Source organism: Misgurnus anguillicaudatus, chromosome 12, assembly GCF_027580225.2.
Source record: "Misgurnus anguillicaudatus chromosome 12, ASM2758022v2, whole genome shotgun sequence".
NCBI classification, from domain to species: Eukaryota; Metazoa; Chordata; class Actinopteri; order Cypriniformes; family Cobitidae; genus Misgurnus; species Misgurnus anguillicaudatus.
In genome coordinates, this window is record NC_073348.2 from 33760001 (window position 1) to 33785395 (window position 25395).

The following is a 25395-nucleotide window of genomic DNA, read 5'->3' on the forward strand; positions in this document are numbered from 1 at the left end:
CGAAGGCCTTTTGATAAGATGGCCACCCTGCTGGCTTATCTGGGTCCTCCTGAACACAAACCTGTGGCAGACACTCACTGGTCCAGCCTAAATCTCACAAGCTCCAAATTCGAGGAGTTTATGACCAGGTAAAATGATGCCGCTTCTTATATTGAACAATAAGCACAATAATGACTTGAAGCCTCATATAAAATAATAAAGCTTTAATTATTTATACACAATCATTTTCTAATGTACAGATGTTATGTTTTGATGATAGTTTTGTTTTTCTTCAGACACCAGGTGCACGAGAAAGACGAGTTTAAAGCCCTGAAGACTCTCAATATCTTTTATCAGGCAGGAACATCAAAGAATGGAAACCCAGTGTTTTATTATGTCACACGCAGGTAAGACTTTATTAGTCAATACGACTAAATTTAAGCTAGCACCATTCTCTAACAGCTAGGTTATTATTATTATTTTATTAATAAGCACATAGTTTTTAAACCATCAGTCAATATATCCCCAGTAGTGGAGAAAATCTGTTTACTCTTAAATCATGTTTATTTTTGTACACACATGGCTACAAGTGATTTTCAAGTCTTAATATTAAGTCTTAAATTGTGTTTTATTTATTCAGGTCAAATGCAATCTATGATATTATGATACTATGGAATAAAATACAAATCATATTAATTTGTCAACTACTGTATGTAGTCATCTGTAACAGATAACTTGTATTATCTCTATCATTTAAAGCACATAAATGAGTTTTATTAAGTTTACTAGCAACATATAACCTTGATTTACTTTATCTTTATTAGCTTTTACACGTCCAGCAATAACTTAATACAACCTGACTGCCTGATTTTATATAAGTTAACAACATTTTTAACAATCCAAGTCATTTGCATAATGTTACGTGCAAAGCTGTTTCATTAGCAATTCATAAATTAAAGACTTATAGATGAATTCAAAGTCCAAGTTCTCCAACCGATGAGTTACTGTTCGATCACAGGATTATCTGGAGAAAGCCCAGAGCCGTAAAAACATGCAGGAGAAGTTTGAAGCCGTAGGTCAGGGAGGTTGAAGATGATGTTGAAGATCCTTGCTGAGCACTTGCCGTTCCTGTAGAGCAGTTTCGGTATACGGTGCAGTTGTAGATTTGAGTGGTTTGTGTACCCGTTGATGAACTTGAGCTGCTTGAGCTGCCTGCGGTCTTGTTGGTATTGATGGTAGTGTTGGTAGTGTTGGTATTGTTGATGTTATTATTGTTGGAATTCCCTTGTCCATTTACAGTAACCTGCATTTGGACCAACATAAGGCCGAACATCACAGCCACCAGGGCCATGAAGCATTCCATCCTCAGAGCCATTTCTTTGATCTGTAGTGTTGAAAAAAATTCAACATTAACAGATTGAATATTAATGTTAAATATAAAATAAAAAGTGTAATCATTTTTTAATTTTAATTCATTTAGTTTTTTTGACTAGTGATGAGTTGCCATAAATTATACAAATGTATAAAAATAACTTGTGCTAATTAAACTTATAATTTATAGCAACTCCAAATTCAAGTTGTTTAGTTAATTGTATTAGTTTTTATTAGTAAGTGAGCATAAAAAATACAAAAACACAAACTTAGATCTGGAATATTTAACAAATTCCCAACACATTTTACTTCTGTAATGTACAAATGTATGATTTTTTACACTTGTTGAGCTTGAAAAAAATTTCCTCTTAAACATGCACATGAAATCTTTTTCTAAACAGTCCATCTGGAATTATTTATAGATACATTGTAGAATTAAATAATTATAATAATAATAATATCAAATTCAGTAAATGCTTAATAATAAGATAAATAGTGAATTTTTATTATCTTGACACATTTTTAATTTCCAGTATACCACTCAACACCAATCTTTTTTTAAATACCTAAGTATAAAAATTCGCAAACGTCCTAGAAACCGTGAAAGGATTCTCTATGTACTCACCTGCAGTGTTGAGTGATGGCGTTTGTGGGTTAAGTGAAGATGTTCAGTCTGTCTCTCTGCAAACACAGATGCTTTTATTACTGTCAGTAGCTCAGGTCACATGATGTGCGTTTCTTCATTTGGAAAAGGAGGATCCCTGATGGAAAGGAAAGATCATGCCAGCTAGATATCCGTTTTTGTTTAACAAATCTTTTATTTGTTTTTCATTAGGTAACATGCTAAAATTTTGGAAGACTTCACAGAGGGAATTAGTCTATAATAATGAGTCTTTTGTTAAAGTTTATTATAACAGCAGATTTAATGCCATTTTAAAGCGTTTTCTGTTCTGTCAAAAGTTTTTAGCCATGGTAATGGCGTATTGAGGTGAAAGAAATGCATTCGTTTTTGGATAACAGATTGTGGTGATAGTTTAAGGCAGGATTGCCCAAACTGGGGTTCCCAAACCCCTGGTGGTTTGCAAGGGAATTGCAGGATTGTATAATAACAATAAGTTATAATTAAGTTATTAAATGTAATAAACTTTTTCCCCACCAGCGTTTTTTAAAATAGTTGGCAGACAGCGGCAGCATTTTTTATGATTTTCACAAAAGTTTAATACCTTCAAAAAAAGTTCTTCTTCAAATATAAACATACAATATATCAAATAAAAAAAACACACCCTCTGCTTTATGTTTATCCCACCTTCATTTGTTTTCTTTTTTATCACAAATATAGGTAGGTTTCTTTAAAAATACCAAATTTTAAGTAAAAAGCTGAGATAATTACATTTTTGTTAAGGACTTTTAATAGAGATAATAACCAATATACGGATTTCCGGAGAAACTTGTCATTGGCAGTGATGCGTTTACTCTTAGAGTTAACTTGTCAATGGTGGGGACAGAGTTAAATAATTGTAAAAGAAACATATATATATATATATATATATATATATATATATATATATATATATATATATATATATATATATATTTAATTTGTTTATTTATTCATTTGTTTATTCTAGGGCTGTCAAAAGATTAATCGCGATTAATTGCATCCAAAATAAACGTTTGTGTTTACATAACATATGTGTGTGTACTGTGTCTAAATATTATTGATGATTATATAATCAATTTTTCTTAAATATATACATAATTGGTTGTGTTTTTATATATAAATAATAATTATACACCGTACACACACATTTGTTATGTTAACACAAACTTTTATTTTGGACGCGATTAATCTTTTGACAGCCCTAGTTTATTCTGAATGTCATGTTACCATTACACAACAACACTATAATATACTATAAAAACTCATGCAAAATGGACAGACATGTTTCATGTACCAATAAAAGAAAATTTCCTGATGAAGGTCCAATAACAGGTAATCATTTTAACTATGTTAAATACTACTGATATAAACTTTAAAACAGAAGGAAATAAATGTTTTTGAAGTTAAAGATGCAAATATTACATTTGTTTTTGAAAACCCCTGGTTTAAGGCAATAGCTGGTTTTAAGCTTGTCCTAGATGGTTTATGCCAGTGGATCTCAAACTTTTTAAAACAAAACATATTAAATGATACAATGATGTGCTGTTGGTTAGTAGTCTTTATTTTTCTGAGGTTTAATTGCACAATTTATGATGAATTAATGTATTTTAAAAAATTCATAAAACTGCCCCTCTGGCACCATCTCACCCCCTCTAATGGGGGCTCACCCCCTAGTTTGAGAACCACTGGTTTAGGCCAGTCATTCTTTTGTTTAAACTTCATTAGAAGTCTTGTATTTATAGAGTACAATTTTGTAGGCAGTGGAGTCTCTCTTTTTTCTTTCTTTATTTCTTCATTTATTTCTTTATTTATTTTAATTAAATTTTTTTTTATTCACGCCATTCCAGCATCTATGCTGCATATATGCATATATTCATGGTGAGAACTGGTTGATCCATACCCAAGTTAACCCATACATAGGTTGAGGAGGGAAAATTTGGTATTTCCAATTCACCTAACTTGCATGTTTTTGGCCTGTGGGAGGAAAGCAGAGTACCCAGAGTAAACGCACGCTGACACAGGGAGAACAACATGCAAACTCCACTTAGAAAGTTCACTTGCCTTTGGGGCTTGAACCTGGCACCTTCTTGTCCGGCAGTGCAATCTAGCAATAGTCTATTGATTAAGCTTGATTTATAATTAAATAAGAGATAAGCTGGGCTACAAGTTTCTGAGAACCATTTTTTTGATTGTCTGCTTTAATATTGGTCTGTTGTTCCTTACACATAATATGTCTGATTCAAAATAACTTGGGAAAATGCTTGGAAAATAATTAAGCGCATACAGTAGTGCTTTTTTACTTTTATTGAAATGTTTTGTCAGTAACAAATAATCATGCATTTAAATGAAGAGAATTTTTTCAAACAGATTAGATGTTCAAAAATGAAAATGAAATCCTGCTTCACCCCTCTCATGTAAATGTTTATGTAAACCTGCTTGTTGGTTCATGTAGTGTAAGACAAAATAATTTAGTCCATTTTGTGTCCTTTCATGAAACATTGTGCAAAACATGTTATGTATTTATTAGAATTGCATCATAGTATATATGGCAAAAAAAAGTTTTGAAGTAGGATACTCTTACCCGTTTTCCACCAGGGCTGGATTTGTGTTAGCACCAATCATATTTAAACTTATATAGTTTAGCTTTAGCTGCTGTTGAATATCTATTTTATTTGTTTACTTGCAAGCGCTTTGAAAAGTTTTACTTGATTTACCATGTTTTTAATTTCGAGTCGTGTTATACTATGCTAACTTTTTAGTAGGTAGCACTGGTGCTTCCAAAGTAAAAGTTAGGAGCACCAGCAAAAAATTAGGAGCACCAAAACTTCATTATCCTAAAGATTAAAAGCTTAAAAAGTCAAACTTGATCTTAAATTATTTGCCGCACATTTTAAACAAGCTTTTATGGTTAAAACGTATAGATTCATGGGGCCTGTAAATACCATTTAAATATTTTTTATTATTTATTTTAAATTCAGTTTTTATTTTCACAATTCCTATTTTTTATTTTAATTTATTTGGATTCTGTATTTTCACTTTTCATTTGCTTTAATCGTTTATTTTATTTTACTTATCAAACAGCATGTTTAATAAACTGAATTCATAAAATGTAAAAATTTATCTTTTTTTAAATAATCAAATAAAAATAAAAAAATCTTTTGAGGGTGATTATATTACTTAGGAAATAAATAAATCATTATTTTTATTATTTTAAAAGTAGATTTTACAATACAATAGTAATATATTTCTCAACTTCATTACATTTAACAGTCTTTTATTATGATAGGTTGTCAGTGTGTATTTGACCATCGCATTTCTCAATGAAACAATGAAATCTGCGTAAACTCTGAATATGAGCTTCATGTATTCGTGTCCTCAGATGCCAATAACAGCACAAAACTGAGTAATTTGTGTAAAGTTTCATCGTGTGCACTCGCACAAATGCTCTCAAATATATTAAAATTTAAGAGCATATGTGACTGAAATGGGCGCAATTTCAAACCCTGGTATTGGTATTGGATGGCAATGCTTCATATTTTGATAATACGGTGCATTTTTAAACTGTGCTTTTAATTGTGGAAGTTGTGCGACAATATTTGTGACATCAAGTAAGCAATAATGCATTTAATAACACTGTTTGAGATGCCATCTGACGTCACCGGTTCCTATTGTTCGAGACTAGCAAGATTTTAGACTCGTGACGTAACCAGTGCTTTATTGTGTGGAAAAGTGCATTGCGGTTCCAGTTTAGGTTCGAGTTCCCATGCCAGCCCTGGTGAAAAAGAGATGTGACTCATCAGCCATTTAGATACTTTGCATCATGGCTATTAGAAAGAACAATCCCGATGTGGACAGTGAATGGGAACATCCTGAGCTTGTGTTTTTACCAATCTTCTGGTTTGCTCTCTTTACGCTTCGGGTACGAAGAGTGGCGGTCCTGCGGGTGGTGGAGATCATGGTGTTACTGGTGGTGAAGAAGTGGCTTGTGACTGGACTATCTGTAGTTGTGTGAGTGTTTCTGTGTTCCTTGTTGCTCCTAAACGCTGATTGGTCATCCCTGGTGTGATGCGTGTTCATCATGGTCCAGAAGTGCGAAGTGACTGCTTGGATGGATGGATGACTTGGTTCTTCAATTCCAAAGACGTATGGAGACGATGTGTAGGTGTCAAAATGCCAGCCTCCCGTCTGGGCCACGTGAGCCTCTCCACATGTGTGCCAGGTATGGCACGGGCATCCCAGGACACGGGCGGAAGTATGCTTGGTCCAAAGCAACAGATGGCTGATGTTTGCCGTTACATCGCAAGCCCAAGGGTTGTCTCCTAGAGTGATGAGCTTCAGACCGTGTAGATATTGAAACGCTCCTTCATTGACCGTAGTAAAGCGGTTTGCGTGCAGGTATAACTGAGCCAACCTGGGAAGTCGATCGAGTGAACCTGGCAAAATCTGAAGCAGATTGTTGTGCGATAGATCCACCATCTCAAGGTTTTGGGGCATGTTGGTGGGTACGGTCCAGAACTTGTTGTGACTCAGATTGAGAGCCTTCAAGTTGGGTAGTGTGTTGTTGATAAATACGACACGCTCCAGCTTATTGATTGACAAATCCAAAATTTTAAGGTTCCACTGGTACACAGTGTCGTCTTTGTTGAGCACATGCAGGCGGTTTCCAGACATGTCGATTTCCCACAGAGCCCGAGGTAGTGTGGCTGGGAAGTGATGCAGTCGGTTGTAGGAGACGTCCAGGATGCGCAAGTGTGTGAATGAGCTTAGATCATGGTCCAGATCGGACAGCCGATTGTGGGTCATGTTGAGAGACTGGATGTTACGCTCCAGTCCAGCGGGCAGATGTCTCAGTCCCTGCCAGGAACAGTCAACCGTCCGATGGTCTTCACTACAGGAGCAAACCGCAGGACATTCTGCATGTACAGATGTAGGTGTAAACTGCAATAAGAGCAGGCAGGACAGCACAGCAGAAACTTGCATTTTCAGGGTGTTCCTGTGGGCGACACAGAGACATCTGTGTTTGCTTACTATCATGAGTCTTTAATTTCAATAAACTTCTAAACACAGTACATGCACAACTTATCAGGGCATCAAAATAAATGCAGAAAGCATCATTGTTATCTTATTTCTAGCTTTGATATTTTGGTTTTATATTTTATTGATACGTTTTAGCTATTTTATTCAAGTTATTAACCCAGTCTGATAACGATCTGATTTTGATTTAATGCCTGGTATTAGTAATGATGATGGTTTCTGATTATAGTGAATGTCGGTAGTGGGTCTGATTTCACTTAATGATGACAGTGTGTCTGATTTTAATCTTGATTTAATGTCTGATGATAGTGATGATGATTTCTGATTATAGTGAATGATGGCATTTGGTCTGATTGCACTTAGTGATGACAGTGTGTCTGATTTTAATGTTGATTTAATGTCTGATGATAGTGATGATGATGATATCTGATTATAGTGGTTGATGGTAGTGGGTCTGATTGCACTTGGTGATGATATCAATGAGTCTGATTTTAATGTTAATTTAATGTCTGATAAGAGTGCTGATGATATCTGATTATAGTAGATGATGGGGCATTGGGTCTGATATTAATGTTGATTCAATATCTGATTATAGTTATGATGATATTTGATTATAGTAGATGATGGGGCATTGGGTCTGATTCTACTCAGTGATGACAGTGTGTCTGATTTTAATGTTGATTTAATGTCTGATAATAGTGATGATGATATCTGATTATAGTGAATGATGGCATTTGGTCTGATTGCACTTAGTGATGACAGTGTGTCTGATTTTAATGTTGATTTAATGTCTGATAATAGTGATGATTATATCTGATTATAGTGAATGATGGCAGTGGGTCTGATATTAATGTTGATTATTTAATGTCTGATAAAAGTGATGATGATATCTAAGGATGATTTCAATGGGTCTGATTTTAATGTCTGATAAAAGTGCTGATGATATCTGATTATAATGAATGATGGCAGTGGGTCTGATTACATTTAGTGATGACACTGTGTCTGATTTTAATGTTGATTTAATGTCTGATAAAAGTGCTGACGATATCTAACTATAGTGGATGATGGTAGTGGGTCTGATTACACTTAGTGATGACAGTGTGTCTGATTTTAATGTTGATTTAATGTCTGATAACAGTGCTGATAATATCTGAATCAGATTAGTGTGGATGATGGCAGTGGGTCTGATAACACTTAGTGATGACAGTGTGTCTGATTTTAATGTTGATTTAATGTCTGATAAAAGTGCTGACGATATCTAACTATAGTGGATGATGGTAGTGGGTCTGATTACACTTGATGATGACAGTGGGTCTGATTTTAATGTTGATTTAGTGTCTGATAATAGTGATAATGATGATATCTGATTATAGTGAATGATGGCAGTGGGTCTGATTTTAATGTTGATTTAATGTCTGATAAAAGTGATGATGATATTTAAGGATGATGACAGTTGGTCTGATTACAGTTGATGATGATGTCAATGGATCTGATTTTAATGTCTGATAAAAGTTCTGATGATATCTGATTATAGTGGATGATAGCAAAGGTTCTGATTACGCTTTGTGGATGATGACAATTGGTCTGATTTTAATGTTGATTTAATGTCTGACAATAGTGATGATTATATCTGATTATAGTGAATGATGGCAGTGGGTCTGATTTTAATGTTGATTTAATGTCTGACAAAAGTGATGATGTTGATATCTAAGGATGATGACAGTGGGTTTGATTGCACTTGATGATTTCAATGGGTCTGATTTTAATGTCTGATAAAAGTGCTGATGATATCTGATTATAGTGAATGATGGCAGTGGGTCTGATTACACTTAGTGATGACACTGTGCCTGATTTTAATGTTGATTTAATGTCTAATAACAGTCCTGATGATGTCTGAATCAGACTATTGTGGATGATGTCAGTGGGTCTGATTACACTTGGTGATGATGACAATGGGTCTGATTTTAATGTTGATTTAATGTCTGATAATAGTGCTGATGATATCTGATTATAGTGGATGATGGGGCAGTGGGTCTGATTCCACTCAGTGATGACAGTGTGTCTGATTTTAATGTTGATTTAATGTCTGATAATAGTGCTGATGATATCTGATTATAGTGGATGATGGGGCAGTGGGTCTGATTCCACTCAGTGATGACAGTGTGTCTGATTTTAATGTTGATTTAATGTCTGATAATAGTGATGATTATATCTGATTATAGTGAATGACATCAGTTGATCTGATTACACTTAGTGATGAGAGTATGTTTGATTTTAATGTTGATTTAATGTCTGATAAAAGTGATGATGATATCTAAGGATGATGACAGTTGGTCTGATTACAGTTGATGATGATGTCAATGGATCTGATTTTAATGTCTGATAAAAGTTCTGATGATATCTGATTATAGTGGATGATAGCAAAGGTTCTGATTACGCTTTGTGGATGATGACAATTGGTCTGATTTTAATGTTGATTTAATGTCTGACAATAGTGATGATTATATCTGATTATAGTGAATGATGGCAGTGGGTCTGATTTTAATGTTGATTTAATGTCTGATAAAAGTGATGATGTTGATATCTAAGGATGATGACAGTGGGTTTGATTGCACTTGATGATTTCATGGGTCTGATTTTAATGTCTGATAAAAGTGCTGATGATATCTGATTATAGTGAATGATGGCAGTGGGTCTGATTACACTTAGTGATGACACTGTGCCTGATTTTAATGTTGATTTAATGTCTAATAACAGTCCTGATGATGTCTGAATCAGATTATTGTGGATGATGTCAGTGGGTCTGATTACACTTGGTGATGATGACAATGGGTCTGATTTTAATGTTGATTTAATGTCTGATAATAGTGCTGTTGATATCTGATTATAGTGGATGATGGGGCAGTGGGTCTGATTCCACTCAGTGATGACAGTGTGTCTGATTTTAATGTTGATTTAATGTCTGATAATAGTGCTGATGATATCTGATTATAGTGGATGATGGGGCAGTGGGTCTGATTCCACTCAGTGATGACAGTGTGTCTGATTTTAATGTTGATTTAATGTCTGATAATAGTGATGATGATATCTGATTATAGAGGATGATGGCAGTGGGTCTGATTTTAATGCAAGTTTAATGCTTGATAAAAGTGCTGATGATATCTGATTATAGTGGATGATGGCAGTCGGTCTGATTACACTTGGTGATGATGACAATGGGTCTGAGTTTAATGTTGATTTAATGTCTGATAATAGTGACGATAATATCTCATTACAGTGAGTGAATGACATTAGTTGGTCTGATTACACTTAGTGAATACAGTGTGTCTGATTTTAATGTCTGATAAAAGTGCTGATGATATCTGATTATAGTGGATGATGGCAGTGGGTCTGATTACACTTGGTGATGATGACAATGGGTCTGATTTTAATATTGATTTTATGTCTAATAATAGTGATGATGATGATGATGATATTTGATTGTATTGGATGGTGGCAGTGGGTCTGATTCTATTGTTGATTTAATGTCTGATAATAGTGATGATGATATCGCATTATAGTGAATGATATCAGTTGGTCTGATTACACTTAGTGATGAGAGTGTGTTTAATTTTTATATTGATTTAATGTCTGATAATAGTGATGATGATATCTGATTATAGTGGATGATGGCAGTGGGTCTGATTACATGTAGTTAAGTCATCTGATTTAATGTAGATTTAATGCCTGATGATATATAATAATGAATGTGAATTTTGAACTTTAGTAAGTCTGATTATATATTGCCCAATTGTTTATCAAGATATTCTTTCTGATTATAGTGATTTATGGGTCTGATTACATAGTGATGACAATGAGTCTCAATTTAATGTTGGCACCAAGTTTGATAATAATGATGAGTGTTGCTACACTGAAGCATTGTGCAGCACAAATTCACCATCAGTGAAACATTAAGAGATCTTCATGCAGTGTCTCTGCAGATGTGCTGCACCTGCTTCTGCATGACTTTATTCCCTTAACTTATGTTATATAAATAAAACGGCACTTACATAAAATATGCTATCATGTCACAGAACTGGAAGTCCTCTATGTGTGTGATATTTTCTCAGGTAAGCAGTGCTGCATTATATGACTTACCTTTTGCTTGTCATCGCTGTGCCCTTGCTTTTTTAAATTCTCTCCATCTCTTACTGTAATTCAGTGGCGGTGTGAACTCTTTTTGCTCTGTGGTTCTTCTGCTGCAGTAAAATCCAGATTCACTATGGGTCACTTATTTGGATGATTGTGATTGTGCAGGGGCGATGGAGAGGCAAGGAGGGGTTTGTAGTAGAGTCTCTACCCTGATACAGAGAGAGAGAGAGAGAAAGAGAGAGAGAAGGGGAAGTGCTGACTCTTGTGTTTCCTCTTTAGGATCCCTTCATTCAGCATTCATTTCCCCTACTTTCTCCTTTCCTTTTATTCTCTCTGACTTTCTTCTTTCCCTCTCCTTCCTGTTGTTGTTTTTACGTAACATGTAATTTAAACCTGTCTCCGTTTTTGTCTGGTTTGTGGATGTCTGGGATGGACACGATGTAGAATACAAATCCCAGCTACGTTACATTTATGCATTTGGCAGACGCTTTTATCCAAAGCTATCAAGCTCAGTATGTGTGTGTTACCTGAGATTGAAGCCTCAACACGATGCTCTACCAGTTTTGCTACAAGAACACTAATGCCAAAAAATTTGGATATCATCAACCTATTTAAGACCAGCCCTCAATGTTTACATCCAGAAAGTTTCACAGGTTTGAAACCGCTGTCACTTAAAAAGCTTTGCATATGCTCTTGTGCTTGAGTGTCTGTTTAGTAAATATTTAGGCTTATTTGAATATGGTATCGGTTGCTAGTCTAAGTTTAAGCATTTTACCATAGTAAAATTCATTCTGTACAGTCTGGCAGATTTTTCACAGAGAAAAGCACAATTCACAACCTGTGTCACATATTCCCTTCAAATCTTATAAAATACTTTTTAAACGTCTTGGCAAACTTTTTTGATCATTTACATTTATGCATTTTGCAGATGCTTTTACCTATAGTGACTTTTGCATTTAATATTTTTATCAGTATGTATTCCTTGGGATATTTCTTTGCTAACGTAATGCCCTATGAATTGATATACATTGTTCCTCACCACCATGTTCTTGCCTGGCACAGGTGTGTGTGTCTGTGTTTTGAAAAAAAGAATGCTGGTGTAACCATAAAAAACCTTTTCACTGCCTCTCTCCATCTCTCTCTCTCTCTCTCTCTCTACCTTTCTCAATCGCCTCATTCTTTCAGGACCTTCTTATGATGCCAGTAATGCTACATCCTCTGACTACTAATGCCCTGTGTATGTGTGTTTGTGTGTTTTGTGTTAGTGTATTTTGTTGAGTATTTGTGCTTATGTGTGTAAAATAAAAATTGCTTGAGCATAGTCAAACAGCTGGAGTCGATCCATCTGCACTCAGCTTTTATTTGACATGTGCTGTTCAGTTTCTTTTATTAGTTCATTGATTTGTTCATCTAACACCACACAAACACAGATCCACGAACCATTTCAACTGATGCCGTGCCATCTGTTCCAGTGAAATTGTACGTTGTTGATGTTTTTGTGTTAGACAGGTTGTTACAAACGTAAGTCCTGAATTGTCTGATCTTGACTGCTTAAAACTTATTAACACTTTGTAACAACAGAGACTAAATACAATGCTGTGATTATTAAAATAAAAATAACAATGTTAATAAATGTGACCCTGGACCACAAAACAAGTCATAAGGTATATTTTTTTGAAATTGAGATTTATACAGCATCTGAAAGCTGCCCCAGTGAAAAAGTAGTACACTTCCATGGTGTACTTAAAACACTAATTTTGTACTTAATATACTGAAAATTAATCTTTAGTACTTCTTAAGATTTTCTTAAGATTATCTAAGTGTACTTCACTGTGCTTTTGAATATGAACTAAAATGCACTTTTAACATACTATCTCTGTATTGAATTAACACTTAAACTTGAATTCAACTTTCATACAAAGATGGGTTCAAGTTTACTAGTGGTACCTAAATACATTTTTTAAATACATTTTTAACACATTTTAGTTCATATTTATGGTGTCTCAAAATAGCACAGTGAAATACACTTAGATGATCTTAAGAACACCTTAAGAAGTACTAAAGATACATTTTTGGTATATTAAGTATAAAAACAGTGTGCGAAAACAAAGCCCTTTTCAGTACACTATGAAAGTGAACTACTTTTTAACTGGGGAATAAATAAGCTGATGTATGGTTTAATCAGAAAATATTTGGCAGAGATTTAAAAATTCTGAATTTGGAGGGTGCAAAAAGTAAAAATATTGAGAAAGTCGCCTTTAAAGTTGTCCAAAATAATGATAAATACATTTTTGATATATTTGCGGTAGGAAATTCACAAAATATTTTCATTGAACATGATCTTTATCAGTCCCTCCAGAAAAACGCCAATGTCCACATATTTAATAAATAAATAAATAAATTGCAGATTTCTGCTCGCAAAATATGCGGGGGTTACATGATTTCATAATCTCTGCATTTTCGTAGCAAAAAGTCATATATATCTTAGCAGAAAGTTAAAAAATTTTGCATTTACATGCGCAGCCATGTCCCTTTTTGTCGTGGGAATGTTAGGAATTAAGCGACGTGAACATCAATGAAAAGCTGGAAAAGCTGCAAACCGTTTTTGCAAGTTCCCCGCAATTTTGGCAAATTCACGCAATTTCATCGCATAAAATTGCATAAATATCCCGCATATTCCATCTCGCATTTTTTAAGAAAACGCGCCGCATGATCAAGGATTTTTGCCCGCAACAATCACAAAAAACTCAGCGTTTTTCTGGAAGGACTGCTTTGTACTCCATATCCTGATAATATTTGGCTACAAATATACCCATGAGTCACATGAAGTAACACGACTTATCAATGGTTTTGTGGTCCAGGGTCACAAATCTAAAATGTATAAAGGTAAAATAATATTTAAATATTTAAAAATATTTATTGTTTTTTGTAGTTATTTATATTTTATATAGTTGACCAAATATAAAAACACAGCATCGGATATTCCTTTATTTCATATGCTAAAAAAATTTGGTGTTAACTTTGAAGTCACAATGAAACTGAATTTTCGTGACGTATATCCGAGTGAAAAGGCTTCTGAAATGAATAAAAGGTAGGACTGGACTTAAAAATTGTTTATTGAGAAATGATTGGATTGTTGGAAATTGCAAATGTTGCTATTTGCTAATCGCTGCAATCTTTTCCCGGACTTGGGATGGGACGGTATGAAAATTTCATATCATGATTATAGTGACCAAAGTTATCACGGTTATCAATATTATCATGGTTTTGTTAAAATGAGATGGAAATGTTCAAAAAGAACTCATACACACACTGAAAACATTTGAGTTTTATTTTTGAAAATCACAATTTAATATTTCATGTCCCTGAAATTATTTCTGTGGTAAAAAAACAAGTTTACCGCGAATGAGTACAATACATTATCTCTTAAATGCCGCCTTGTGCAAAAACTATGTTGCATGTGCGCGCCTGCGTCAAACTGATTCTGGCTGGACAGGATTTACAGCGAGTTTTCAAAATCACGGTAATCAAACACGGTTGTAATGATAATTACATTTTAAACGATAATACTAACCGTCAGGACATTTTATTGTGGTTAATCGTGAAACCGGTAATCGTCCTATCCCGGACCCCCCCACACACACCTGCCATACCCCTTAACAGTTTTTGATTAAAAATTATGAGGGCACATGAATAAAAAAAGTTCATTTGTCCAAAAAATGCCACAATATAAAAAAATGTCTCAATTTCTTTGAGTGACTAAAAATGACTTTAATGATTAAAGTTTAAACTACTACACCCTTCTATGTTCACCGAAATATAAAAATCCTGTTTTACTCGCGCTCATAGCATCCCAGTTCATATGACTTCCTCTCTCTAGCTGAACACAAATAAATTATTTCATGTAAAAATGCTGTCTTGTTATCTTTTTAATCTTTTGGTGGTCAACATGGTGAAGCTCAGAAAAGCACAAACGTTCAATATTAAAGTAATCTAAATGATAACATTTTATTATTGAAATTATTTATTTTTCCTTATCTAAACAAAAGACTTCATATACAGTACTCTGCAAAAGTCTTAGGCCAACATGCCAGAATTAGATTTGTTGTTTTTGCAGTGTTATAGTGGTCATATATTATTTCTCAGTCTCTTTAATAGAATACATTCAGTAAATACCGGAAATGTGTATATAGTATTAAAAAATGTAAACTGATGTGTCAAGTATTTAGGGTAAACTCCCCTTCCACTTGAGCAATAGCAGGAAACTGCAGGATCTATAAAACCTAAATAAAAAATAATTTCTACACTGTAAAAAAAATCTGTAGAAATTGCAGCTGGGATGCCGGTAACTTACCGTAGATTTAAATTTATGTTATTTACTGGCAACATTTTGTTCAAAGTTAAATGAACATTTAACATTTACAAGTCTTTTTCTTTACAGAGTAAAACTAAAAAAACAGCATCAAGCAAAACATTCTGGGATACAAAATCTGAAGCAAAAAAACAGAAAAAGGTTGATGATGATTTCTGGTTCCTAGAATGCTTTGCATGAGGCTGTTATTGTATAGTTTTATTCTGTAAAAATAAAGACTTGTTAATATTTAAAATTTATTTCACTTTGAACAAACTCTTGCCAGTAAATAACATAAATTTAAATCTACAGTAAATTACTGGCAACCCAGCTGCAATAACATTGTAATTTCTACAGATTTTTTTTACAGTGTAATTTTAAAGAAATTAATCTTTTTACTTCATTCTGCTCAAAAACACTCAAGATGTGTTTAGTGCCAAGAGAGGTCACACTAAACACAGACGATGCGTAAAGAAGACATTAGTCCTGTACATTTATTTTTTTGTACACATTTCCTGTATTTTCTGTTTGTATCTTAATAAAATAGATTGAAAAATAAGTATGGATGGACATTAACATTTCTAAAACAACATGTCTGGTGGTGGTGGTGGCCTAAGACTTTAGGTGAAGTATTTCTTATATTTATATACATTTTAAAGTATGTATTCTCAAAGTAATATTAAACGTCTCATTTGTCTTGAAGCTTTTGAGATACAGTATGTAAAGCAAAACTTTGTGTGGCTGAAGAGGTTCTTGTTTGCATATGAGGCTGTGACGCACTAAAGTTTGTGTTATTTGTTGATTCAGAATTTGTTTAAATCAGAATGCTTTAAGGGTTGGACAGTATGTGTTGTGTCCTCGTTTCGGTAACATGCTCAATGTTTATCTGTTCTCTCTATGGATGTTTTTTACTATAGTCACTATAAAGTGTGAAATCTTCTGTTCTTTTATTTATTTATTTATTGGTTTATTTAACAGGGACAATGCAGTGTAACATTTTCTACAATTTACTACAATTTTAAGCAGCCGATGCTCTACATATAATGTAGACTTCAAGCCAAAGGCTAATTTGCAGCCCCAGTCCCTAGTTAGGCTTTTTTAACAGTAAAACATCACACAAAATACAAAGTAAAAGTTAAAAAAAAAACAAAGCTGAGACCGTGTACGACTATTAATGTTCACAAACCTGCTTTTGTTTTAACCACTTTTTTAAATTTCTTTAAAAAAGTTTAAACTTTGTTTGCATTTTCAGTTCAGTTGGCAGACTGTTCCAAAGCAGTACCTTGAACTAAAATTAGGATTTTGCAAATTTTGTTTTTCTCTTTGGTACTACACAATTCTGAATAATTCTGATTCCATTACTACTGTTTCAATATTAATTGGCATATAATGTCTGGAGCAAGATTATTTACACAAAAACAATTTAATAAGAGCAAATGAATAAAATGTTTGTAACTAAGCAGACTATGTTTTTGTATAATATTGCATCTATTTTGTTTCTTGTCCAAATTCTGCAAGACTAATGTGACCCTGTCTGTGAAAACCCAACTAAAGTCAATGTTGTCATCTACCATTTTCTACATCGAAAATCATCCTACATAACATAAAGAACTCTGTAAAAATATAACTTCATTATCTTTAATATTAACTGAGTAAGATCATGTCAAAGATTAATGTCAAACGTTGATGCTCCTATAATCCCATAATTAGATTATGAGACTTTAGCCTGGATTTTACAGACAAGGTCTTAAAGTAATAGTCCATTTTCTAAAAAAAATCCTGATAATTTACTTACCACCATGTCATCCAAAATGTTGATGTCTTTCTTTGTTCAGTCGAGCAGAAATTATATTTTTTTGAGGAAAACATTGCAGGATTTTTCTCATTTTAATGGACTTTAATGGACCCCAACACTTAACACTTAACTCAACACTTAACAGTTTTTTCAACGGAGTTTCAAAGGACTATAAACGATCGCAAAAAAGGCATAAGGGTCTTATCTAGCCAAACGATTGTCATTTTTGACAAGAAAAGTAAAAAATATGCACTTTTAAACCACAACTTCTCGTCTAGGTCCGGGCCTGTGATACGCCAGCGTGACTAACGTAAATGCGTAGTGGCGTAGGGAGGTCATAAACTGACACAAAGACATTAATTAGTATCATTCCACATACAACAACGTCGAAACGGTCCTCTTTCTCCACACTCGTAAACACTGGGGCGTAGTTTCGCATTTGACCTCTGTGACCTCTTGACGTGATGACGTATTGCGTGAGGTCGCGCTAGTGCATCACAGGACCGGAGATAGACGAGAAGTTGTGGTTTTAAAAGTATATATTTTTTTATTTTTCTTGTCAAAAATGACAAGCGTTTTGCTAGATAAGACCCTTATGCCTCGTTTGGGATCGTTTATAGTCCTTTGAAACTTTGTTGAAAAAAACTGTTAAGTGTTGAGTTAAGTATTAAATGTTGGGCTCTATTAAAGTCCATTAAAATTAGAAAAATCCTGCAATGTTTTCCTCAAAAAACATAATTTCTTCTCGACTGAACAAAGAAAGACATCAACATTTTGGATGACATGGTGGTGAGTAAATTATCTGGACTTTTCTTTTAAGAAAATGGACCATTCCTTTAAATATTATGTTTCCCATAAGAGTATAGTAAGATCTTTTTACTTTCATTTGTAACTGAGAAACAAGTTTGAAATAAAAACTTAAGACTTAGACTAAAGACAACATAAACTTTATTTATCCAAAAATATTCAAAAATCTAAAAATGTTAAAGAATAAACAAAACACACAGGGTCGGTTTCCAGAACAGGGTTTCTCATAGTCCCAGACTAAAATGCATGTTTGAGCTGCCTTATTTAAAAACATCTTCCACTGATGTACCTTAACATAATCAGTGCCATTGTTTTGTCTCACAAAATGCACACCAGTATTGGATTTCATAATTTATGTTTGTTAAAACTATTTAAATGTCCTAATATAACTAAAGCTTAGTAAACCCTGTCTGGGAAACCGCGATACAGACAACACAATAAATGCACAAATTTGCCGTTAGAAACCTGGTCATACTATATAGCTTTAGATAATAAAACACAATGTTAAGAGAGCATATTTTCAATACTTTCAATGCTAAAATTAGTTTATTGTTGGCTTGAGTAACTTAGCAGTCTTACTATCGCACTTGTGGATTGAAATCCCTTCTCTCGATTCTGGTGCTCAAGATGTACAAACCAAGCTGTAACAGTCAAATGAAGCTTAAGCTGCTATAGACTTGAAGTGCCACCAGGGGGAGCCGTGTGACACCACACATACAGTATGGGTTAGCAAATCACACCCCTGTATCAGAGACCTCCGTTGTTCCTACAGCAGGCTCGTCGCTCACAATATCGTAAGCATTCTCCTCCTGGGTGACGTCACCATTCGGTTTCTCCGCAGGTGGCTCGGTGTAGATTGGAACGCTCTCCTCCTCCTTTTCCTCCTTCTTTTCCTCCTTCTTTTCCTCCTCTTGCACGGTGACCTCTGCCAACATGAGGCAGGTCTCTGTTGGTTGATCTTTTTCTTTGCCATCATCCTTGCATGGCGATTCGCTCCTCTTTTTTACAGAGTATAGGTCGACGCTGTGATAAGGCTGTAACCTGGAGATTACTGCTCTCAGGTGGCAAACATGGCAGGTACATAAGAGTGTGATCAGAAGCAATGTAATGCAGGCCACCGCCAGCACCACCAGAACCAGAATCAACGTTTTTTCTTTTGGCAAGGCGATAGTGTAATGTTCTAAATCATCTTTAGTAGGAGTCTTAGGAGGGTTTGGGGTGCTTTTAGGGGTTGGAGGGCTATTAGGGCTTGAAGTGCAATTAGGGGTTAAAGTGCAGACACATTTCGAAGCTGATGCAGTTGATTCCATTTTTGAGGTTATATTAGCGGTGTCGTCTGTGGTGTCTTGAAGCGTTTCATTTTTTTTATCAGTTGAGCTTGAAGGTGTTGTTGGAAGTTCATATTCTTTTTGACCGGATGTCTCGTCGCGATCTTCGTTAGCATGTGCCGATCCCAGGAGTAAAACGAAGCACAATAAACAAACTGTCTGGGCAGTTGTCATGGTTCTGCAAGATATCAGATTTTTAGTTTATTCCTTTAAATTACTTACATACAAAATATTTTTTTCTTATTATATATGTACTATAAAAATATAAATATGAGAAACAGCACAATAATTAATTAAAACCATACTGTAATATTTAATCTGATGTTCAGCAATAAAACTTTTTCTGTATCTATATATATTTTTTTCATAACATTATAATTTCATATTAAGTTCATTTAAGTTCCTTCTACAAAGTAGATTAACAAACTTAAATTAAATTGGCTTTACTCTAAACTGTAACTGAGCAGATTTACTTTTGCGAATAAAATAGTATCTTACCTTTTTGGTGTGTAGCCGGTTTGTTCAGAGATTTTTTGATGTGAAGAGGTCTGAACGAAGTTCTGTATGTGAGTGCGTATGTATTAAGAGTCACTTTTTGAGAAGTGATAATTTTACAGAAGTTGCAGGTGCACACACCCCCACACACGCTCTCATTAACCAGCGATGAGTTTCCTGTCTGTGTTTCACTTCTGCTTGGGCTTTTATATTAAACATGCACATTAACCGCTGTGTGGTTAGAGTTTTTATCATGCTTATTTGGTCACACCTATTCATGACTAGTCTGACATGGCTAGACCTCATAAGGGCATGTTTTTATTTTTATTATATACTACATGCTATGATAGAGCGGCCCAACATAAACAACTTTTTTTTTTTTTTAGCGGCTGTACGTATTATTTTATATTATTATGTAGTGGTGTTGGAGAAGTGGGTGTACTTTTTAATTTACGCCCTCATTTTTTTAAAAGCGGCCCAACTAGGTTACATGTAGGAATATACTACTCTTGCATAATTAGTTCACTTTTAAAATGGGCTAGTATTGTCACTACTCAGCGTAAGGATCAAAATGAGGTTAATATTTAGAAGTGGGTATACTCCGTGCCATCTAATACAGAAGTTGGTATACTTGGTATACCTCCGTGTATCCTGCACTACACCACTGCTTAGCCGGAGACCTTAAAGAGTAAAGATAGAGTAACTCATTTTTGAGCTTATGCTACAAACTCACCACAGATCACTGCTCAGCGTAAGGACCATTATAAAGTTAATATTTAGAAGTGGGTATACCCCATGCCATCTAATAAAGAAGTTGGTATACCTCCATATATCCTACACTACACCACTGCTGAGACCTTAAAGAGTAAAGATAGAGTAACTCATTTTTAAACTTATGCTACAAAAACCAAAGATCATCAGTGTATTCAAACTTAGTACACTATAAAAATGCTGGGTTATTTTCAGCCCAGCGTTTGGTCACAAAGGAACTGAGATTGCCCCCTTTTGACCCAACACCGAGTTGAAAATAACTTTGTTAGCGTATGCTTTATTTATTTTAGCTTAAAAAATGCTGGGCTGTAATACATATCTATCTTTATTCAATGCGTGCACTTAATCTTAATACAGCTCTTCGTGAATGTGTTAGCATTTAGCTTAGCCCCATTCATTCCTTATGCTGCTTTTACACTAACCGTGTTTGAGGCATCAAAATTGCGTCTACCGCGCCTTGTTTGCCGCTTGAATGCATTCATGCGCCTAGAGTGAAGTAGACGCGCAGAAAAAGCAAGCATTTGGCATCCGTCAGAGGCGAATTCCGCTTCTTGTGGGAGGGGCAAGTGCTATGCGGTTATCTGTTTGCAAGATGGCTGATGTTGATTGTGCATTTATCGAGAGAGTTACCGTTTTGTATTTAGTCACCTTACTAGGGGGAAAATAAACGGCGTGGGTCGATAAACGTCACGTGACTCAAAAGTAAAAATGTATTTACAACTTACCAGGTTGCCCGATGTCCTCACTGACACTCTTCCAAGCGAGGTCCTTTTTATTCCTGTCTCTATAGAAATAAGAACGTATGTCATATAGCTCCGGGTGACTGCTCACGGACAATATCAAGCGTTCCTTTGTGTTGAATGAGTGACATTTTTCAACTCGGGCATCAGCCGCAAATTTGCGTCAAACGCAAAATGCACAAAAAGCACCATTCGCGTACCGCGCCAGACGCTCAATTCGCGGTACGATGCGGCTATAACAACTCTTTTAAACTTTGCCAAGCCAACAGTAAAGTAAAAAAAACGACATCTTGATATCTGAAGACAATATTTATGTCTCTCTATTGACTTGAGGAAGTTGGATTGTTTTAACCCATGGTTGGGTAAAATACTGGTCAGAACCAAGTAGACCTACAATGGGTGGTTTTAACCCAAATCCTGGGGTTTCAACCAATGGCTAGGTAAGAACAACTTAGCATAGGTTTATTTATAACCCATCTGTTGGTTCTGTCCAAAATTTACCCAAACATGTGATAAAACAACCCAACTTTTTTTTTGAGTATATTCATATCAACACTTTCAGAAAAAAGTACAAAAGTTGTCACTGGGACGGTACCTTTTAAAAAGGTCCTAATATGTACCGATTGGTACAGATATGTACTTTTTGAGGAACCAATATGCACTTTTTAGGTACAAAAGTGAATTTTTTGAAAAGGTACCGCCCAGTGACGACTTGTACCTTTTTCTGAGAGTAAACTTCCAGAAAAACTTAGCTTCTCAAGATTATCTTAGTGTCTTTCTTGGCACTTGATTTATCAGCTGCGGCCCAAGCTCAGCTAAGGCATTCGGTGGATCAGGTTGCTCATACACTTTCCACTTCTTTCCCCAACAGGTTCAAGACAGGCCAGATAAATGGAGATTTACTCATATACCACGTCCTTCTCACTCTCAAACCGTACTACGCCAAACCGTACGAGCTGGTGGTGGACTTGACGCATGCCGGCCCCAGCAACCGCTTCAAGACGGACTTCCTCTCCAAATGGTTTGTCGTCTTCCCAGGATTCGCTTACGAGAATGTGGCCGCCATCTATATCTATAACTGTAACACCTGGGTACGGGAATACACCAAATACCACGAGAGACTGCTGACAGGGCTCAAAGGCAGTAAAAAGTTACTGTTCATTGACTCGCCTGCAAGGTTGGCCGAGTTTGTGGAACCAGAGCAACAGAAGCTTCCGGCTACCACTCTTGCGTTGGAGGAAGACCTGAAGGTTTTTCACAATGCCCTGAAACTCGCTCACAAAGAAACTAAAGTGTCCATAAAGGTATACTGTGATAGACATAGAGGCCAAACACACACATTGAGCTAAGCTGAGATTTTGATCTCATATTTTTGTGTTCCAGGTGGGTAGTAGTGCAGTGCAGGTGACATCAGCCGAGCGTACGCGAGTCTTGGGTCAATCAGTTTTCCTCAACGACATCTATTACGCCTCTGAGATTGAAGAGATCTGTCTGGTAGATGAAAGCCAGTTCACGCTGACCATTGCCAACCAGGGCCCGCCGTTGCCCTTCATACACCAGGAGTGCGAAAGCATCGTTCATTCAATCATTCACATCCGCACACGTTGGGAGCTCTCGCAACCCGACTCCATCCCACAGCATACCAAGATCAGGCCTAAAGATGTTCCCGGCACCCTCCTCAACATCGCTCTGCTCAACTTGGGCAGCTCTGACCCCAGTTTAAGGTGATCATTCAAAATCTGCATTATAACAATGGTATTTTTAAATAAATTGCAGTGTGTGAATATTTCTGTGTCTTTGTTTTGTTTAAAGGTCTGCTGCGTACAACCTCCTGTGTGCCTTAACTTGCACCTTTAACTTGAAGATCGAAGGCCAACTTCTGGAGACCTCCGGACTTTGCATCCCTGCCAATAACACTCTCTTCATCGTGTCTATCAGCAAGACTCTCGCAGCCAATGAGCCTCACCTGACCCTGGAGTTTTTGGAGGAATGTATCTCTGGCTTCAGCAAATCCAGTCAGTGCCTCATTGTTTTCAGTTAAATAGGGTTTCTTAACTTTTATTGGTTCGCAACCCATTTTTAGGGCTAATTTGTCAATGACACATTTCCCAATTCGGGCAGATAGTACAGTCATTTTCAAACAGTTCCCAGGGGACCCACTGCTTTGCACATTTTGCATGTCCCCCTTATCTAACACACCTGATTCAGATCATCAGCTCATTAGATATCCATGAACAGAACTGGGTGCGTTAGTTAAGGGAGACGAACAAAATATGCAGAGATGTGGTTCCCCTGTGGCAAAATTGAAAACCACTGGTGTAGTATATTGCAGTCACCATCGTTACAATTCATGTTTTGCGTAATCGTTTTCATAGTCGGCATGAAATTAAAACTTTATTTTTTAGGGAATATTGTGGTATTTTTTTGCAAATTACTTATCTGTGAGTTTTATTATTTTGTGCGCTCATAATCTTAAATTAAAAACGTCTTTGAATTGATCTCTCTTTACTTCCAGTCACGAGGTATGGCATGAGGAAAGGCTCGGGAAAAGATCACAACGAATAGCAAGTAGCAACTTTGAATGATCTAGTCAGTTCTCAATGGCCGAAATCAAGTCCCGCCGTACCTTTTTTCTAATTTTAAGAGCCATTTCACTCGGATATACGTCACGACGGGGAAATTAGGAAGATCTTTACTTTCGTTTCAGATTTAAAGCTGCAGTTCATAATTTTTGCCTCAGTATCGCCACCTCTGTTTAAAATCTAAAATTGCAGGTTTTGCGTACTGTTTTTCGTACTTATCTTTACGTGTATGTTCAAAATCAAATGACTCCAAATTGACACAAAATCGTACATGACAGCTTAACTTATTTTCCGCCAGCCATTTTTTTTTTAAAGTTGCCCACCAGCATTTTTTGTGATTTTCACAAAATGCCTTCCAGGAAAATATATAAACATACAAATATATCAAATGTAAGAACAGACCCTCTGCTTTCAAACAAACAATAAACAAACAAACCAAACTGGGGAAAAATACGTTCCATCCTATCTATACTTTTTCTCTATAAATTCTTAAATATGGGTATTTTTCTTTAAAAAGACATATTTATTAGCAAAAAGCTGAATTAATTGCATTTTGTGAAGGAACGATTATCAAAACTTACACAGAGTTTAAAATTTGTAAATAACATTTTGCTTCAGTTTTTTTTCTTCCATAAATTGGGATAATCAGGGTATTGCAGATTAACATAAAAATTCATCAGGAACACGTTTTTTTATGCGTACGTTTTCTCTTAATTGACGAGATAACTCGTCAATGGCGGAAAAAAGTTAACTTAGAAATTGTGTGAATCGTCACTGATCTCGCGATTGGATTTATTATGTCAACAATACGATTCAATACGATATCTCGATGCATTGATTCCTCAATTTTTAATATTACTGCACAGGTAAGTCTCTCTTCCTTACATTTTTACTGTTGCGGCTCTTTCTTGTCAAAGCCCTCATTAAAACTCTGCTCCAGAGTTGCGCGCTTCCTTGACAAAGCATGTATCGCCTTGAGTAATGCAATGTGGCATATTTAACATGTTATGATAGACAGAGAGACCTACAAAGGGACATACGCAAGCACAGCTTTTTTTAAAATAATCGATAAATTTTTTTTATGCATTGATGCAGTATTCGTTCACATTAGGCACTTTAAAAGGATTATATTCAACAGCCCTTATTATATTGAAGCTTACTTTTGTGAATCAAGGTAAGGTTTTGAATAATGCTATTTAGTAAATGTAGCTACTTTTATAATAAATATTTTGTTTAATTTCTTAAAGCAAAAAGTTATGAATTGCAGCTTTATATGCATATTTATGGTTATCTGTGTCCCTATTTTTATCTGTGGTCAATGCCATAGTTTAAAATCTCTGCTGATTATAA

At 35.3% G+C, this 25395-nt stretch overlaps 3 protein-coding genes across 5 annotated transcripts in view; 1 reads left to right on the forward strand and 2 right to left on the reverse strand.

Annotated features, from left to right (window-relative positions):
• nf1b (neurofibromin 1b) overlaps positions 1-25395 on the forward strand; it is an 85820-nt gene that overhangs the window by 42320 nt on the left and 18105 nt on the right. Inside the window, exons 33-37 of the mRNA XM_055207929.2 lie at positions 1-128; positions 276-386; positions 22335-22767; positions 22847-23187; positions 23276-23478. The exon at positions 1-128 is cut by the window's left edge and continues 19 nt beyond it. Coding sequence (XP_055063904.2) covers positions 1-128; positions 276-386; positions 22335-22767; positions 22847-23187; positions 23276-23478 — 1216 coding nt within the window. The remainder of the gene's footprint in view (positions 129-275; positions 387-22334; positions 22768-22846; positions 23188-23275; positions 23479-25395) is intronic.
• On the reverse strand, positions 458-11397 carry LOC129446701 (oligodendrocyte-myelin glycoprotein). 3 transcript variants are annotated; one of them, XR_008645258.2, is made up of 3 exons: positions 11183-11348; positions 1976-2111; positions 458-1363 (listed from the first exon to the last, which is right to left on the reverse strand). XR_008645258.2 is itself a non-coding variant. In XM_055207931.2 (2 exons), exons 1-2 carry the CDS (start codon positions 11194-11196, stop codon positions 5816-5818), a joined length of 1224 nt encoding a protein of 407 aa, XP_055063906.2. In that variant the 5' UTR covers positions 11197-11397; the 3' UTR covers positions 5005-5815. The 3 variants fall into 3 exon arrangements, 2 of the variants coding, with proteins under 2 accessions (XP_055063906.2, XP_055063907.2); XM_055207931.2 differs by lacking the exons at positions 458-1363; positions 1976-2111 and adding an exon at positions 5005-7025 and having other exon boundaries at positions 11183-11397; XM_055207932.2 differs by lacking the exons at positions 458-1363; positions 1976-2111 and adding an exon at positions 5005-7004 and having other exon boundaries at positions 11183-11393.
• Positions 18254-20118, reverse strand: LOC129446702 (uncharacterized). The gene is made up of 2 exons (XM_055207934.2): positions 19956-20118; positions 18254-19635 (listed from the first exon to the last, which is right to left on the reverse strand). Exon 2 carries the CDS (start codon positions 19629-19631, stop codon positions 18864-18866), a length of 768 nt encoding a protein of 255 aa, XP_055063909.2. The 5' UTR covers positions 19632-19635; positions 19956-20118; the 3' UTR covers positions 18254-18863.

Coding starts and splice junctions, on each gene's coding strand:
- LOC129446702 (XM_055207934.2), bottom strand. CDS start 19,631: ATGACAACTGCCCAGACAGTTTGTTTATTGTGCTTCGTTTTACTCCTG.